General features: G+C 46.9%; 1 protein-coding gene and 1 long non-coding RNA gene across 3 annotated transcripts in view; one reads left to right on the top strand and one right to left on the bottom strand.

Annotated features, from left to right (window-relative positions):
• On the bottom strand, nt 279-3554 carry LOC110256753. The gene is made up of 2 exons (XR_002338681.1): nt 3413-3554; nt 279-990 (listed from the first exon to the last, which is right to left on the bottom strand). It is a non-coding gene; the product is annotated as an uncharacterized LOC110256753 (long non-coding RNA).
• The window catches only part of NID1 (nidogen 1), a 107622-nt gene continuing 99859 nt past the window's right edge, over nt 11760-19522 (top strand). The window contains exon 1 of one of the 2 annotated variants that reach the window (XM_021073758.1): nt 11760-12409. In XM_021073758.1, the coding sequence (XP_020929417.1) occupies nt 12185-12409 (225 nt within the window). In that variant the 5' untranslated portion in view covers nt 11760-12184. The remainder of the gene's footprint in view (nt 12410-19522) is intronic. The other variant, XM_021073759.1, reaches the window with a different exon arrangement.

Below are 19522 nucleotides of genomic sequence, written 5' to 3' on the forward strand. Positions count from 1 at the left end.
ATATGTATCTCAATATATTTTTTACATATCTCGATATATTGTACATGAGTATGTTAAAATAATAAAGAAAAAGAATAGAAAAAATGTCTTTTTTTTTTTTTCTCTTTAGAGCCACACCCCAATGCCAGATCCAAGCCAAGTCTGCAACCTGCACCGCACCTCACGGCAATGCCAGATCCTTAACTCACTGTGCAAGGCCAGGCATTGAACCTGCATCCTCATGGATACTAGTTGGGTTTGCTACTGCTGAGCCATGATAGGAATGCCCAGTCTTTTTAAAATTTCCATTTTAATTGTGTTTTATGAAAGTATCATTCCACAACAGATCCATATTGGACACTTAGAGATGGCTCCTTCACCTTGACTGAGAAGCATATCTCCAGGAAGGTGTCTGCACTAGTTCATCAGTCACAATGTAGGTGTGATTTCCTCTCTCCCCAGGGGCTTCCAGGCCTCTCTCTGGACCAGGTCCTCTAAAGAGCTCCTGCTACAGCCAAATCCGGATTCAACATGCAAGCACTGGAAAAGCAGAGAATCAGAATGGACCCTTCAGGGCAATCTTGTGCCATCAGCCATGAGATGCTGGGGTTCTTATACTCTGTAGAGGGGGTCTCTCTTTCTGTGATTGGCTCCTTAAAGGTGTTGCACTTAGCCTTCTCCATGATTCCCCTCTCACAGGATAGAAGTCCAGGGGACAGCAGTTCAGGCAGTGGGGCAGCTCCATGGATCCTTGGGGGTCTTTGCAGCTCATTGCAGCACCCTCCTTGGGTGTGCCTCATGGTTCAAGTTGACTGCTGAGCTCCAGTCAACACATCTGCATCCCAGGCAGCAGATGAAGGAGGAAAGAGAAACTTCCTGGAAGCCTCTCATGAGGTAAATATGGAGGATACTTTTAATGAAACTATTCATGTCACAGAACCTGTTGGTTTTCAAGTTCTTTGGCACACCTAGTTTCCAGGTCAGGTCTTTTCCCATGGGGCCACTCAGCCACTAGGAAGTAAAATGGGGGTCAAATTGCTGTTTGTTTCTTCCTACAATTAGAATGAAATGAGAGTTGAAATGCCCTTCCTTGATCTGTTTGCATTGCCTGGGTTTAAATTTTCTTTATTCTTATACTTTGTGCATGAAGAATGGATAATTTGTAATCAGAATTAAATGGAATGGTGAGAAATGCTCTGAAAAATGAGCCAAAAGAGAAAGCCCAATCCTGACAGTCAGTAGACTGTCAGCTTTGATCAATGATTCTCCATCTCTCCAGCCCCTTCCCTCCCACCTTGCTGGCCTAGCACCTACCAGATCCAGGCACACACACATGCCCCCCCCACCCCCACCCAGGGTTCTTGGAATCCAAGGAAGGGAATTCTGACTCCCCTCCCTTTGCCCCTCCCCTCTCAGCCCACCCTGCTTAGGTATCACAGTCCTGGAAGAAGACAGCTGGAGGTGCTCTCTTGAACCTGGTGGAGTTTTTGAAAGCTGGAGAGGCTGGCCATGTGGAGAAGTCAGCATTATTTTACAAGGCTAGTGTTTCAATTCCTGGCACGGCAACCTCATCAGGTGAAGACATGCAATTCTCTATTGATGGCTCTGTAATTGGAAGAGCCCTGTTACATGAAGACCTAGCATTGCCTTTTGCTAACTGTGTTCTCTGCATCTCAGCTTCCTTATCTGTAAAACGAAGATTAGGAGCTCCCGTCGTGGCACAGCAGAAACGAATCCGACCAGGAACCATGAGGTTTCGCATTTGATCCCTGGCCTCGTTCAGTGGGTTAAGGATCCAGCGTTACCATCAGCTGTGTTGTAGATCGCAGACGCGGCTGGGATATGGCATTGCTTGTGGCTATGGCGTAGGCCGGCAGCTACAGCTTCAATTTGACCCCTAGCCTGGGAACCTCCATATGTCTCGATGTCACAGGTGTAGCCCTAAAAGGCAAAAATAAATAAATAAATAAATAAACAATTATTTAAAATACTTCTGCAGATTAAAGGAGATTGTAGATATATTTTGCAAACTAAAGAGTTCTCAGCTAAGATGAGAGGGTGTTATAATAATTGATATAATGGGATGCAAGAAAGGAAGAGGTGAACTGTGTTGATGTGGACTTGGGAAGGATTTTTGCAGGAGGTAGATTTGAGTCGGCTCTGCAGAAATGTTAAAAGGCACATGTCTCGTTTCTCCAGTGTTGGTGGTGATTTTGTCCACCTTCTCCCTCTCAACTCACCTTACTTTCGCTCCCAACAAGAGCAATACCTATCAAGGGCCATAAAAATGTTCCCATCTTTGACCCTGTATCCTACTGGGGGGAAGAAGATTTAAGGAAATAATCCCCAGAGAGAAAGGACAATATTCACTACAGATTTTTTTTTTTTTTTTTTTTTTTTTTGGCTTTTTAGGGCCACACTCTCTGCTTATGGAGGTTCCCAGGCTAGGGATCTAATCAGAGCTGTAGTTGCCGGCCTATACCAGAGCCACAGCAACGCAGGATCCGAGCTACATCTGCGACCTACACTACAGCTCACAACAATGCAGTATCCTTAACCCACAGAGCAAGGCCAGGGATCGAACCTGCAATCTCATGGTTCCTAGTCGGATTCATTAACCACTGAGCCACAACAGAAACTCCCAGATGTTTTGAAGTAGCAGTCCCACCCCACCCTGAAAATGGATGGGAAATGGTCAGATTTATTATTCTCTAATAAATGCAATTGTATAAAAAGTAATCATTATAAAGGCTATGCCACAACACAGAAAAATCATTACATTATCATGCTACATGGAAAAAAGTGAATATAAAATGGCCTGTGTTTGGAGTTTCCATTGTGGAGCAGCGGAAATGAATCTGACTAGGAACCATGAGGTTGTGGGTTCAATACCTGGCCTCACTCAGTGGTGGATCAAGGATCTGGCGTTGCCATGAGCAGTGGTGTAGGTTGCAGATGCAACTTGGATCCTGTGTTGCTGTGGGTGGCATAGGCTGGCAGCTGTAGCTCTGATTTGACCTCTAGCCTGGAAACCTCCATATGCCACGGGTGCGGCCCTGAAAAGACAAAAATTTTAAAAATAATAATAATAAATAACTAAAATGGTGTATGTTTACTATGGTGGCAGCCCTGTATAGAACATTTGCAGAGTTGATTACAAATAATAATAAAATAAAATTTGTATTTGAGTAACAGTCTTATGTTGCCTTAAAAATGTTTAGGCAAACACTTGAATATCATTACACGGATGGAAAGAGTATGGCATTAGGAGTTGGAAGACAGCACTTTAGCCTCTGCTGTACCATTCATTAGCTGTCAAGTCCTTGGGCAACCATTTAAATACTCTTGAGTTTTCCCTCCCAGTTTCCTCACAGCTCACATCCCTCACCAGACTGCCGCAACTATTAGATGGTATCGCATATGGGATGCATACTTGGTAAATGGCACAGATGTCACGGTCCTCTTTGACAGCCAGGCAGTGAGTGAGCCAGTCCCCAAACCTCATCCGTTTTCTTGGGCCTGGGAAGGATCAAGGGACCAGGAGCAGACGTGGAGCCCACTAGACCCGGTGCAGGTCTCACCGGGATGAGAGGAAAGAAGCATAAGGGTGCGTAGGAAGACACTCTGCATGCTGCAGTGTGACTCCTTGGCCAAGTCACCTGCAGGCACCCGCCTGCGCAGTAACCGCAGGCTCAGGGAAGAGACTTCCAGCGGAACGTGGCGGCGGGTGCAAGGCGCCAGCAGCGGGCGCTCTCGGTCAACCGCGCTCCTGTAACCGGAGCTGAGCGTGCTTCCATGGCTACCACGTTCCCCTCCTCCATGTTCTCCTGATCAAAGTCGGCTCTGTAAATATATTGGTATCTTCTCCATTGTCCTTGACACTCCCATTTTCATTTCACTAATTCCATCTAAACCAAAGTGATAAGAGTAATCTTCTCAGAGTGCACCTCAGCTTACATCACCCCTCAGACACTCCCAGTGGCTCCTCATTGCCTAATGCAGCTGTCTCTAATCCTGTGTGAAAGGCCTGACCAGGTCTGCTCGTCCAGCCCCTCTACGCCCTAACCTGATCTTCCTTGTCTAGGGACCGCTCATCGTGACAGAGCTGAACAACTGACTGGTTGTTCCAGTGAGTATTATTTAACCCAAGGAAAACACACAAAATTGGTCTGGTTATGTGTGCAGTAAGGAATTGTACCCAGACCCTGGATTTGATCTCCAGGGGACAGTGGTTTGCTTTTGCAACCCGGTGGAGTTTTCAGGAGATGCCACTGGGGGTGTAAGAGATTTGATAAGACTGCACCTGGGGTTTTCTGCAACCTGGACAGGCAGAAAACCATTGCCACAAGCCCACATGCTTTTCCATGGGGCAGTTGGAAAGATTTGGGAGGTCATGCTCTAGAAAATTCCTCAGCCAAGCATACCCTATAAAAATCTCCTTTGTGCTTTCATCCAGTCTTCTCTAATTTGCCTAAGATTTCTCTGTCAAAATTCTCACCTTAGATGGGTCCCTTTGGACATTCAGTTTTGCTGAGTCTGATCCTAATGTACCTCTTGGAACTTACTTCCACTGTCTGGTTTCCAGTACCTCTCCTTTCTAATGAGCTCTTTGCTGTCAGAAGGTAATTTTTGCCATCTAAATGGATGACTGTGTGTGGTTTCCAGTGGGCAAGAAGCCAAGGGCTGGAGCATCTCCAGGAGGAGAATAGGCATAAGCATGATGCTTTGAGAAGGATCTGGAAGGGGAAATCCCTGGGCTTCTTCGGGAGTCTGTGTTAACCCAAAGGGCAGGGAGCTAGGTGCCCTTCAGTCCCACAGTGGTCTCAATGTCATCACTCTCAAGGATTGCACTAGCAGATCAATTTTTTCTTTTTCTTATTTGGTCTTTTTAGGGCCATACCTAAGGTTTATGGAGGTTCCCACGTAGGGGTTGAATTGGAACTGCAGGTGCTGGCCTATAGCACAACCACGGCAACTCAGGATCTGGGCCATATCTATAACCTACACCGCAGCTCATGGCAATGCCAGATCCTTAACCCACTGAGTGAAGCCAGGGATCAAACCCACATCCTCATGGATACTAGTTGGATTCTTAACCCACCGAGCCACAATGGGAACACCACTTTTTTCTTGTTTCGAATGATATCAGGATCCCAGGAAATCCGCATATTATATTGGCTGTGCAGGTATCTGTTACCAAAATGTGATAGGTTCTGTTAAATTGCAGCACATGCATTCCTGAAAATCACCACAGAAATAAAAACCATGGGCTTATGGGGAATATGTGGTTAGGGGCACAGAAATCAATAACTTCATCAGTGAAATTTGAAAAGCAGTGTAGAAACTGAATAAAAATGGCAGCATGGTTTAATGCATGTTGAATGGTTTTTTAAAATGTACATGTGTATCATTAACAAAATAAAATAAAATATAACATGGTGAAAGAAAAAAAAATGTACATGTGTGACAACCATGAGGCTTTTCCTAGAAAAAGACCTGAAGGGAGTTCCCGTGTGGCTCAGTGGTAACAAACTGGACTAGTATCCATGAGGATGGAGGTTCGATCCCTGGCATCACTAGGTGGGTTAAGGATCCAGCATTGCTGTGAGCTGTGGTGTAGGCACAGACAGCTCGGATCTGCTGTGGCTGTGGCTGTGGCTGGCAGCTGCAGCTCCAATTTGATCCCTAGCCTGGAAACTTCCATACGCTGCGAGTGTGGCCCTAAAAAAGAATTTAAAAAAAAGAAAAAGCATTAGGGAAATGCTAAGTGAAAGCCACAATGAGATACCACCTCACATCCCTTAGAATGGAAACTATTTAAAAAAAAAATGGGAGTTCTCATTGTGGCTCAGCAGAAGCAAATCTGACTAGTATCCATGAGGACACAGGGAACTGCCACATGCCTCAGTTGTAGTCAAAACAAAAAAAGTCAGAGTTCCCATTGTGGGTCAGTGGGTTAAGAACCCAACATAGTGTCTGTGAGGACATGGGTTTGATCCCTGGCCTCGCTCAGTGGGTTAAGGATACTGCGTTGTGGCAAGCTTTGGCATAGGTCACAGATGTGACTCAGATCTGGCATTGCTGTGGCTCTGGTATAGGCTGGCAGCTGCAGCTCCAATCAGACCCCTAGCTCTGGAACTTCTATATACCACAGGTGTGGCCATAAAAAGAAAAAAAAGTCAAGGGAGTTCATAGTGTGGTGCATTGGCTTAATGATCCAGACCGTCTCTGTGGGGGCACTGGTTTGATCACCGGCCTGGTACAGCAGGTTAAGGATCCAGCATTGCTGTAGCTGTGGCATATGTCACAGCTACAGCTTGGATTTTATCCCTGGCCCAGTAACTTCCATATGCCTCAGGTGTGGCTGAAAAAGAAAAAACAAAAAAGTCAACGTCTTGAAAGATAAGGAATGAGGAATTCTTTCAAATTAAAGAAAGCAAAGGAGTTCCCATTGTGGCACAGCAGAAAGGAATCTGACTAGGAACCATGAGGTTGGGGGTTTTATCCCTGGCCTCGCTCAATGGAATAAGGATCTGGCGTTGCCGTGAGCTGTGGTGTAGGTTGCAGATGTGGCTTGGATCTGGTGTTGCTGTGTTGGTGGTGTCGGCTGGCAGCTGTAGCTCTGATTTGACACCTAGCCTGGGAACCTCCATATGCCACAGGTGCAGTCCTAAAAAAGCAAAAAAAGCAAAGAAAAAAGAAAGCTAAGCTGACGTGACAGCTAAAAATGATTTATAATCTGGGATTTTCTTTTGCTATTAAAGGACATCATGTTGACATTTGGTGAACTCAGGATAATAAGATCTGCAAATTAGGGAATTCCTGTTGTGGCTCAGCGGAAATGAATCTGACTAGTATCCACGAGGATGTGGGTTCGATCCCTGGCCTCGCTCAGTGGGTCAGGGATCCGGCATTGCCATGAGCTGTGGTGTAGGTCACAGACACAGCTCAGATCCTGCGTTGCTGTGGCTATGGTGCAGGCTGGCAGCTACAGCTCCAATTCGACCCCTGGCCTGGGAATTTCCATATGCCACCGATGTGGCTCTAAAGAGCAAAAACAAAACAAAACAAAACAAACTGTAAATTAGATTATAGCTAATAGGTTATATATCATATATGAGATATATGTATATATTCAATGTCATACATATGTTCAGTGTTGACATCCTTATTTTGACAACTGTATTGCGGTTATGTAAGAGAATATTCTAGTTTTTAGGAAATATACAGTTTTTGCCTTTGAAAGGTAAAAAGACACCATGTTTGAAACTTATCCTCAGCTAAAGCTTGTGTGTGTGCGTGTGGGTGGGTGGGTGTGTTTGTGTAGAAAGAAAGGTGCGTGTATATCTGTATCTGTCTACCTGTCTATCTATCCATCTATAGAGAGCGAGAGAGAAAGAAAAAAGACAGAATTAAATAAAGCAAGTATGGTAAAATATTTAGAGGAAGTCTGGGTGAAGGGTAAATGAGATTTTTATTATTTTGCAAAATGTATATACATCTGAAAATTACATAAATCAAAATAAAATATAAAAACCAAAACAAAGGGCAGGTTATGCTGGAGGTCTGATGATAATGAAGCAGCAAACTGTCCAGATGAAAATAGGATGTGGAAATAGAAGGATTAAACTTTATCCTGAAAACCGTGGTATCTACCAAACTAAACACATCGATTGCTGTCATTGTGTTTTCCCCCAAGTACTTTTAGTCCAAATCGCCTTTGAAAATACAGTAAAATGAGCACCAAATTCTGCTTGACACATTCTTTGGTGGGGATGGTCACTTAATGAATCGTTTCCTTATAACAACTGCATTGCAGGTGTTGAAAACAGCAATCACCTTATTTAGGAATCAGGTGAATTCCCCTGGAATTGAAACATTAATACACTGACCTCTACATGACATCTGGTAAATATGGGAAACTCCCAAGGCCATAAGCAGTCAGCGGCCAAACCTCACAGGAGAGTGAGATTAGAACAGATGTCTCCTTTGGGGAAACAGACAACTGACCTATTTTTCCACTCAATTGCCTGGACATGTGTCTGAATAAGCCACATTGAAAGATTACCTTGGTTTCTTACAGATAGAGCCTGCTTCCTAAATTTTATCTTGTCTCATCCAACCATGGCAGCCTGTGAAGGAGCGTATGTCTCGAAAGCGTAGGGCTTGATTTAAACCGATGTCATCATGTAATTGTGGCTGGCTATACTACTGCAGATATCAAATGATTCTTAAAAATACTGTTGAGGAGTTTCCTCACGGCCTAGCAGTTAAGGATCTGGGGTAGTTATTGCAGTGGCTCGGTGTTGCTGCTGTGGCATGTGTTCGACCTCTGGCCCAGGAACTTCCACATGCCGCAGGTGCAGCCAAAAAAAAAAGTACTATTGAATTCTCAAACTGTTGAGTTTTATTAATGTGCACACAGCACTGGTCACAGCATTGTGACCTTTGGAAAAGAAATAAACACATGATCCTTGTCCCGAAGAGCTTACATCTCGGAAAAAAGCACATAACACAACTAGAGAAAAACACCTCGCTATTAAATACACTTAGAAAATGACCAGCGTGGGAGTTCCCTAGCAGCCTAGAGGTTAAGGATCTGGCATTTTCCCTGCTGTGGCACAGGTTCGATCCCTGGCACGGGAACTTCTCCATGCCACAGTGTGGCCAAAATAAAATAAAGTGACCAGAGCAAAATATGATCTGGGAACTTCCATATGCCATGAGTGTGAATGAAAAAAAATGTAATCAAATATCATGTGATGAAGATGATCACAGTAAATATACTTGCAACTATAAATTCTAAAGGAGTGGCTGGCACCCAGCCCACATTGTCCTAGCAGGAGGCATAGCACCAGGCAACCTGTAGTAAGTACAGGGCTATAAATAGGAAATGACAGATTGTTTACAGTATATACTAAAGACAATACTAATGAAATTAGGAAACAGAAGCATATGTAAAAATAGAGCATGAACACTGTATATAAACAAGGGAGCAAATACATTTTGTGGATAGAAATCAAAGGAGAAAGTTCTCCTTCTACAGAAAAGCAGGAGGGGGAGTTCCCGTCATGGCTCAGTGATTAACCAATCCGACTAGAAACCATGAGTTTGCAGGTTTGATCCCTGGCCTTGCTCAGTGAGTTAAGGATCTGGCATTGCTGTGAGCTATGGTATAGGTCACAGACGCGGCTCAGATTTGGCATTGCTGTGGCTGTGGTGTAGGCCGGCAGCTACAGCTCTGATTAGACCCCTAGCCTGGGAACCTCCATATGCTGCGGTAGTGGCCCTAGAAAAGGCAAGAAAAAAAAAATGCAGGAGGGTTCGGTAGAAAGAACATTAGTTTGGTTCCAAATCCTGGCTCTTCCACTAACTGTGAAACCGGGTGCAAAAATTTTGCAAATCTCATTTCCCCTATCTTTGCTATAAAACTACCAGCTGTGCAATCGTTACTAGTATTAAATTCGCATCTACTGTTGCTATCCGTGTATGGGTTAAACATGCCACTATGTAATGTTGTGTCTGTCTAGAAAAGGGATTATGAGCTAATGATCTTTATATCTCGAATTCCTAATAGAGGGTCTGACTCAAAGTGGATTCTTAGTAAATGCGGAAATAGTGCAAATCATGAAAAATATACATTTAGAGAATAATGATTTTTTTGTTTTGTTTTGTTTGCTTTTTAGGGCTGCACCTGCGGTGTATGGAAGTTCCTAGGCTAGGGGCTGAATCTGAGCTGCAGCTGCTGGCCTATGCCACAGCAACGCCAGATCCAAGCTTCCTTTGCAACCTATACCACAGCTCATGGCAACTCAGGATCCTTAATCCACTGAGTGAGGCCAGGGATCAAACCCTAATGGATACTAGTCGGGTTCATTACCACTGAGCCACAACAGGAACTCCCAATAATGACAGCTTTACTACTAGCCAAGTACTTAACGTTGTGCTCAGCTCTGTGCTAGGAGTATTTCATGGATCGTCTTAATTCTCATAACAATCCTTTGACTGTAGAAAGGAACAGCCCTTGCAAATGAGGAGGTCATAGAAACCTGCCCAGGTTCACAGGGTGAGTAGTAAAAGCAGAGCCCAGGCCTCAGCCAGCCTGGACTCCAGGCTACTGTGAACAGGCTATGTGGGGAACTGCTCTTGCTTCTGCATTAGCTGAGTAAAGTTCCATGGACCAATAGGAGTTTCAGAAGCCATCTGAGTACTAAAAAGGCAGAGAATTCGTGAGAGGGGTGAGAGCATTCCAGGACAGGCAATGGCTTCTGAGATGGCTCTGCTGTCAAGCAGAGGGTAGGAAGGAGGGGAGTGTCTGGGTGCAGGCGGGAGGAAACTGGCTGAGCACACACTGGAGCCCTGGGAGCCATGCAGGTGAGCAGAGAGGAGCAGATGTGCCTCTGCAGGGAGTTCTCTCTGTGGAAAAGGGCAGAGCTGGAGCCCAGAAACTCAGAGACAGACAGTGCAGCAGCTGAGGATACTTAACCGCACGGACTAGAGTCAAGAAGTGCTTCTGGAGCTGAACGGAGGAGGCTCTGAGCGAAGCAGTTCTGGGAGAGAAATGAAGGAAAAGCCACCGGATTTTGCAGCAGATTGCAGGCAGCATTAGTCACTCTTTAACATCAAAAGAAAGAAATGTAGCAATACTGAGGCTACCATGTAGTGGCTAAGGTCATCTTAGAGCTGGACCACCCTGGGTCCCATGCAGGCTTCCAGCTATGTGACTGTAGCAAAGTGATTTAACCTCTCTGGGCCTCTCTGTCCCTCTTCTATAAATGGGGGATGGCTTTGTGATTGCAAAACGATGGTGCATTTCACTGGCTTTTTCTTCACATTTTCTCCTGGTTCAGGACTCCTGCTCCCTAAATATTATAGAGAATTTGCTATTATTAGAAAAATTATCCCAAACTGGGTCCCAGGCCCTTAATTTTAGCTGGTGAGAGGCAACGGAGGATACCCTGTTGATGCCTCCAAGTTAACAGGTCTGACATCAAACACCTATCCAAACTCTCAAAGTTGCAGCTCCCATTCCCCAACTTTAAAAGGCAGGAGAGGTTGTGCAATCCTCCAGGTTCAAAACTTTCCAGCCAGTTTAAACTTTCCTCCTTTCCCCTTCATTTCTTCCCAGTTTCCACCTTTTCTTTCCTCACTACTTTTTTTTCCCCTCTCAATGGTCCTCTGATGACCTCTGCCTCTTCTTTCAACCCACCGCTAAGTTAATGATCAACCCATTATTCAGGACACCACTTACATCACCTATCTTCCTTTGTCAAGAACACTCCCGCCAGTGTTAGAAGAGATCAGGTTCCTAGGTTTGATAGTAAAGGATTTACTTCAAACAGGACTCCTTCCCCCAAATTCTCAAGTGAGAGATGGCCCCTTGAATCCACCCAGAGCTCACGCCCTCCAGCTTCCAGAAAGTTCCTTCCCCAGACCCCTGGTGGAACTCTATCCCTTCCAGAAGACCTGGTTTGATTCCCATATCCCCAAAGTCGCTCTCCTGGACCAATTATTCCAGTCCTAATGGCACGTAGGGAGCACACCCCACATAACATTGAATAATGTCATACACTCAAGACTTTGTCTCTGCGTGTTGGCTCCTATTTCTGGCCGAACTTCCACTCAAGAGTTAAGAGAACGGATGGACGAGTAAATGGCCCTGCTCCCTTCTTGCTAATCCTCAGCACCCACTATCCCCTCTTCCTACCAGAGTCTGACCATGTGAGGGGAATCCGACCTCCGGACGCCGCCAAGCAGCGTGTCCCCGAATCCAGAGCATTTCCATGTTGCCGGGTCCCCATGACTTAGCCCAGACCCGAAGACAATGGTGAAGAGCTCAGCGCTCTGCTCCCACCTCCGGGAGGGGCCGTTCGATGGGAACTGGGTTAGTTTCAGGAACCGCGGCCACCAGTGCCCATTACCCCGCCGTGAACGAGGGCGCTTCAGCCACAACGGCGAGGGGATTCTGTGTCTCCCCTCGCCCTCCCCCTCACGGCCATTGGGTAGCCTCTGCTGCGCGCCCTGTGGACGGGGCGGGGCGCCTCTCCATCTCCCCTCGGTTCCCCTCCCCTCCCCTATTTCCCGGGGTGGGAACTTCGGGAGACCGGAGGCGTGGAGGGGTTGCTGAGGGGCGTCCGGTTACATCTCCGCCTTCCTCAGCCTCCGGCCGCCGACCCCTTGGTTTGCGGGACAGCAGTCCGGCAACATGTTGGCCGCAATCCGCTGGAGCCAGGCTGCGTGGACGCTGGCGCTGCTGCTGCAGCTGCTGCTGGCGGGGCCCGGGGGCTGCCTGAGCCACCAGGAGCTCTTTCCCTTCGGTCCGGGACACGGGGACCTGGAGCTGGAGGCCGGGGACGACCTCGTCTCCCCAGCCCTGGAGCTGAGCACAGCGCTCCGCTTCTTCGACAAATCCAACATCCACTCGATCTACGTGAGTGCGACCCCGGGCGGGAGGTGGGAGCAATCTGGGGGGAGAGCGTGGAAGGCTGAAGCGGCGTCGGAAGGAAGGCCCAGGCGGGCTGGGGGCGCCAACGAAGCCGGACGGACGTGGGCGTCGTGGGCGGGGACCGCGCGACCAGCTAGCCTCTGGGGCGCGGGGTGCGGCGCTCGGTTTCCAAGCCCCCGTGGGCTTTCCGCCTCCGCCGGGCCTCCGACGCCTCCCCGCAGCCTGTTCGCTGTCGCGAGAGGGGCACTCCGGTCTGGGGAGCTCGCCCCGTCGGCGCCACCCCGTGTGCGCCCTGTCTCACTCCAGGACCCCGCGACCCCACACTCTGGGACCCGGGCGGAATTTCCTCTCCCGCGGCTGTGGGCAGCTGCGCCCGCTGGGAAGCCCGTCCGCGTCTTGTCTTTGCCTTCTGCCTTTGAAGGAAAGGAGATGGTCTGGTTGGGACCAGGCGTGGGGCAAAGGCCAGAGCTAGGTCGCAGCTGGCGCGCGGGCCCTGGGACTCCAGTAGGTGCTGGGGCAGGAAAAGACCGCCAAAGCCGGCTCTCCGCCCCCGGGGAATTTAACCGACAGCCCGTGCATTTGTGTATGTGGACTCCGGATATGTCTTGGCAATGATTCTGCTCTCTGGTTGAGTTTTTTTTCACTCCAAAGTTCAGGGCTGGGAAAGCAGAGCGCCCTGGTGATCCAATTTCCTGTAGCCCAGCACTGTCACCATGGGGGCCCCAGAAGGGGAGCGGGCCTGAGCCTTTTCGCTCTCTGGAGCCTTCTAACTGGCAGAGCCTGGGTACGCTGTCAGCTTGGTAAAGTCCTTTCGTGCCATTGCCTTCCGCCGCTGCACACCATGTGGATTTCATATAAAGCTGTGTGCATTCCAGAAGTGGGGGGAACAGCACCATCAGCGGCTGGAGCCTGTCCTACCCATGAAATGGCTGTACTGGTCTTTTGGCTGGGGCGACTGCGCCCGGGACCCACCCACGTGGAGCTGGAAGAAGAATGCGTCCTTTAAAGTCTCCACCCACAGAGTCTCCAATCCCCGTGTGGGTTGACTGACGCTGAGCTCCTTGCGCACGCAGCCTGCTGAAACCTAAGACCCCGTCATAGGTTGTTTTTTTGTTTTTGTTTTTTGTTTTTTTGGTTTTTTTGGTTTTGGCCGCATCGAAGGCATGCGGAAGTTCCCAGGACAGGGATCCAACCTGAGCTACAGCAGTGACAACGGAATCCTTAACCGCTAGGCCACCAGGGAACTCCCGTGGTAGGTTTTTAAATGCATTAAAAAAAAAAAAAGAAAAAACCCCCACAGGACTGGGAGTTCCCGTTGTGGCTCAGTAGAAACAAACCCTAGTAGTATCGATGCCTAGTATTCATGAGGATGTGGGCGATCCCTGGCCCCATCCAGTGGGTTAAGGATCTGGCGTTGCTGGGAGCTACAGGTGTAGGTCGCAAACGCAGCTCAGATTTGGTGTTGCTGTGGAGTAGGCCCGTAGCTGTAGCTCCGATTGGACCCCTAACCTGGAAACTTCCATATGCCGCACCTGTAGCCTTAAACAAACAAACCCCATAGGACTGCTGAGGAAATCAGTTATGTTGAAATACAAATTAAAATATTTTTTAAAAATTGCAGGAAGCAATTAATATATGCTTATTTTTAACCATATTAAATAGCAAGGTGTAGCAGTGGATCCAGTGGTGGGTCAGCTAGTAACAGAACTTTCAAGGTCATGAGGACTGTAAATAATATTGAGACCCTTGCAGTGGTTAAATGTGATAGAATATCTGTGACTTCTATTAGTGGCAAGGTCATTAAGTGTTAATACTACTGTGTTTTGGTGCCTACATTCATAATGGAAGGAAATGCTAAATATCAGTTAGGGGTTACTGAAAATAAAAGCGACATTTCTTTTTCCCTCTAGGGTAACAGACCCACTGACTTCTATTCAGACACCCCTCTGGGGGGGGTCATTGGCCCCCAAGCTCAGAGCTCTTATGATAAATTTGTGATCTTCTGCCTTCATTTACTTGTGGCATCAGACTGACCACATTATACTCTAAAGACCTAGAGAATCTACTGCTAAAAAGTGATTCCTGTCCATGCACACCTCTGAGCCTTTTTTTTTTTTTAAATGGCTGCACCTGTGGCATATGAAAGTTCCTTCGTCAGGGGCTAAATCAGAGCTGCAACTGGGGCACAACACTGGATCTGAGCCGCATCTACAACACTGCTTTCAGTGGCACTGAATCCTTAACCCACTGAGCCCCAACAGAAACTGCCAACTGCATCTTTTTATTTTATTTATTTTTTTATTTTAATTTTTTTGTCTTTTTGTCTTTTCTAGGGCTGCACCCGTGGCATATGGAGGTTCCCAGACTAGGGGTCTAATCAGAGCTGTTGCTGCTGGCCTACACCATAGCCACAGCAACGCCACATCCAAGCCATACCTGCGACCTACACCACAGCTCATGGCAATGCCAGATCCTTAACCCACTGAGTAAGGCCAGGGATCAAACCCGCAACCTCATGGTTCCTAGTCAGACTCGTTTCTGCTGTGCCACGACGGGAACTCCTTTTATTTCTTTATTTATTATTTATTTTTTGGCTGTACCTGGGGCATGTGGAAGTTCCCAGGCCAGGGATCGAACCTGAGCCACCGTTGTAGCCAGAGCCACAGCAGTAACAACATCAGATCCTTAACCCACTGAGCCACAAGGGAACTCCCTCCAACTGCATCTTATTTCTGTGTCTCAGATTGGGTTCCCAGAAAGGATTCTGGGGTGGAGATCAGCAAGCAGGTTATTTCATTAGGGTGATCACCTCCTATCCACACCTGTGGAAGGAAAGGCAATGAAGAAGGGTTGAATGGAGGGGGAAGCTGAACTGCACCAAAGGCCAGCAAGGGTGTCAACCAGCCCCCTGGGAGCTCTGGAGGTGGAATGACCTTTCAGAGCTGTCTTAAGTCTCCTGAAAGGGCTGGGCCTCTGTGTCCTTCCAGTGACCAGTGGTTAGATAAGGGCTGCTCTAGAAGGAGGTGTGACCCTCAGGAGAGGCACTTTTTCCCAGGGAGGCAGTCATCAAAGAGGGCTGACAGCTGGAGGCTGCATTCCCAGGAGCTGAAGGGGGAACTAGTGACACGGCACAGCATCCACCACTCTCTGCAGCTGTGTAGATGCTCTTTTGAGCTGAGGGAGACCCTCACCTGGCCCTGAGTGAAGGGAGAATTGACAGGTTGTGTGAGGATGATCTAGGTTTGTGCTGTCCTGGGCACTAGATTGGGAAAATGAAAAGAAACTCACTGAGGGGCGTTCCTGTTGTAGCTCAGTGGGTTGAGGACTCAGCTAAGGAGTTCCTGTTGTGGCACAGTGGAAATGAGTCTGACTAGTATCCATGAGGATGTGGGTTCGATCCCTGGCCTCGCTCAGTGAGTTAAGGATCTGGCATTGCCAGAGCTGTGAGCTGTGGAGTAGGTTGCAGATGAGTCTTGGATTCTGGTGTGGCTGTGGTATAGGTCTGCAGTTGCAGCTCCGATTCATCTCCTAGCCTGGAAATTTCCATATGCTGCCAGTGCGGCCCTAAAAAGCAGGGAAAAAGCAACGAATAAAAAAAAAAAGCATAGAGAAGGAAAACAATTATTGGATGCGTATATCTGTGTGTGTCCAGGACTTGCTAGTGTTACATTATTTGATTCTCAAAATAACTCGCCCTCTTTTTTCAGATGAAGAAATAATAATAATAATAATAATAATAATTAGTAATTACCCAAGGTCATAGCATTAGTGAAATGCCCAGACAAGGATTTCAGCCCAAGTTGGTGTTGGCTCATAATACTTTCAAGCATCAAGCCTAAAACATGTGGTAACGGACCCAAGAGACTGTGAGTTGGAACAGTGAGGGAGCACTTTACAGAGAGGGTTACATGTAAGACTTGAAAAACAGGTCCAATTTCAGTGGGCAGAGGGGGGGATGGCAAGGCCATTCAGGGTGGTAGGCACTGCAGCAACAAATGCAGGGGGATGGGAACAGGCTTGGCACCTGCTGGGAGAGTGAGGAAGATGGCCCCACTAAAGCAGAGTGTTTCGTTGGAATAGGAGGATTCTGTCTGAATAGGCAGGTGGGGTAAGGAGATAAATGTATCAGTTAGCTTTTGCTGTGTAACAAAAAAAACCTTGGTGGCATAGAACAAGTGTTTGTTGCTCATATGTCCGGGATCAGCAGGCGATGGGCTGACCTAGGCATCCCCTTTTGGCTTTGGCAAAAGTAATTGGGACGATTTCCTTCTGCTCCATGTGTCTCTCATCCCCCACAGCTGTTTTGCCTCCTGTGGTAGCTGTTGGCATGTGTAGCTATTTAAAATTAAATTTATTAAAATAAATAATATTAAAATTTCAACTTTTCAGTCACACTAGCCACATTTCAAAGGTTCAACACTCGCATGTGGCTCGTGGTTCCTAGATTGGAAATGCTGCTGTAGAATGTGTCTATCATTGATAAAAATGCTCATGGGTAGTGCTGCTTCAGAGGGCCAGCTTAAGCATGTCCTTTTACGTGGGGATGTCAGAGACAGAGTAAGTGCAAATGAGTAGAGCTTTTCCAAGCCTCTGCTAGAGTCATGTTTCCTAACATCTCATGGACTAATGCAAGTCTCATGGCTGAGCCCTGAGTCAATAGGTGAAGCAAGTCACCCTACCCTTGGTGGCAACAGGCATGGATACAGGGAGAGGTAAAGATGTGGGGCCAGATGACACAATATGTTCCATGAGAGGGTCAGGTTGGCGGTTGGTGGGTGGCACTGTCTGGGTCTGGTCACAAGGCATGCCCATCTTTAGTAAGGTAAGTCGGGCATTAGTTTGCAAGACAGCATGAACAGACAGACAGGGAGAGTTTGGAAGCAAGAAAACTGGTCCCATAAGTTGCTGGTTTATCCAGATATGTGGGGATGCGGGCTTACAGGAATTGGGGTGGGAGTAAAGAGAGAAGTGGGTGAACTTGAGGGTTTTTTTAAAAAATTTTTTAATTAAAGTATAGTTGATTTATAGTGTTCCTTCAATTTCTGCTGTACAGCAAAGTGACCCAGCCACCCCTACACATACATTCTTTTTTTATTATTATTATTTTCCATCATGTTTTAACCCAAGAGACCAGACACAGTTCCCTGTGCTGTACAGCAAGACCCCATCACCCATCCATTCTAAATGTAAAGTCTGCATCCACCTACCCCACACTCCCTCTCCATCCGTCCCTCTCCCCCTCCCTGCTGGCAAACACAAGTCTGCCCTTCATGTCCGTGATCTATTTCTTCTTTGCAGATAAATCATTTGTGCCATATTTTAGACTCCATACGTAAGTAGTATCATATGGTAATTGTCTTTCTCATTCTGACTTAACTTCACTTAGTGTGAGAATCTCTAGTTCCATCTATGTTGCTGCAAATGGCATTATTTCATTCTTTTTATGGCTGAGTAGTATTCCATTCTGTATATATACCACATCTTTTTTTTTTTTTTTTTTGTCTTTTTGCTATTTCTTTGGGCCGCTCCCGAGGCATATGGAGGTTCCCAGGCTAGGGGTCCAATCAGAGCTGTAGACACTGGCCTATGCCAGAGCCATAGCAATGCGGGATCCGAGCCGTGTCTACAACCTACACCACAGCTCACGGCAACGCTGGATCGTTAACCCACTGAGCAAGGGCAGGGACCGAACCCGCAACCTCATGGTTCCTAGTCAATTTGTTAACCACTGCACCACGACGGGAACTCCTATACCACATCTTCTTAATCCATTCATCTGTCGTTGGACATTTAGGTTGTTTCCATGTCTTGGCCATTGTGAATAGTGCTGCAGTGAACATAGGGGTCCATGTATCTTTTTGAATGAATGTTTTATCTGGATATATGCCCAGGAATGGGATTGCTGGATCATATGGTAGTTCTGTATTTAGTTTTCTGAGTTAACTCCATACTGTTTTCCATAGTGATTGTACCAGCTTACATTCCCATCAACAGTGAAGGAGGGTTCCCTTTTCTCTACATCCTCTCCAGCATTTGTTGTTTGTTGATTTGGTAATAATGGCTACTCTAACTGGTGTGAGGTGAGGTGGCACTGCATTGTACTTTTGATTTGCAGTTCTCTAATAATTAGTGATGTTGAGCATTTTTTTCATGTGCCTGCTGGCCATCTGTAGAACCTGAGTTGATTTAAGATGCACCAATGGGATTTCTAACCAGTCACACATAGGACACCGAGGAGAAGGCAGGCAGGGAAGGATTCTTGGTCTGGAGGAGCGAAAGAGTGATGGCAGTGGCCTGGGGGGCTGACTTGAGTGAAAGGGCCTTAGTCCAGGTTTGCCTGTGCTGTTGGGGACCACCAAGGAGACCGGAAAGTAGTGATGCCCTGGAGCTTGTAGACCTTCATGTGAACAATCAGGCTGGGAGGCAAATGGAACTTTTGCTGCTGTTTACAAGGGGAAATAGGAAAGTAGGAAGCAAGCTAAGAGCTGAGTTTAGAATCCTTGGAAAAGATACGCTGATGACCCAATTCGGCTGTTTTCACAGTGTGGTCTGGGGACTCCTGGGCATCCTGGAGACTTTTTCAAGAAGTTCACAAAGTCAAAACATTGCTTGCTTTTTGTACTCCCATGTTCTGGTGTGTGTATAAAGAAGCTCACTAGAGGCTACATGATGTGTGCTATCTGCGTAGGTTGTGAATTTATCGCCACAGACCACATGCAGAAGATGGGAAAATCCAGTTGTTTTCCACTAGGCCAGACATCACCTTAGCTTGCAAAAGTGTAAAACAAGGACACCTCTCTCCCTAGGTACTTTTGGGTTTTATTTTCATGCAAAAATAGGTTAACCTGTAGCGAGTTCCTTGTTATTTAAGTATTATAAATATTTAATTTTTTCTCAGTTTTAATTTGTGACAAGTGATCGATACAGCCTATATCAACACAAGAGTCCATGGTTTTATTTATTTATTTTTTTGGCTTTTTAGGGCCACACTCTCAGCATATGGAGGTTCCCAGGCTAGGGGTTGAATCGGAGCTACAGCTGCTGGCCTACACCACAGCCACGCCAGATCTGAGCCACGTCTGCAACCTACACCACAGC

The sequence above is a fragment of the Sus scrofa genome, chromosome 14 (genome assembly GCF_000003025.6).
Source record: "Sus scrofa isolate TJ Tabasco breed Duroc chromosome 14, Sscrofa11.1, whole genome shotgun sequence".
Taxonomy (NCBI): domain Eukaryota; kingdom Metazoa; phylum Chordata; class Mammalia; order Artiodactyla; family Suidae; genus Sus; species Sus scrofa.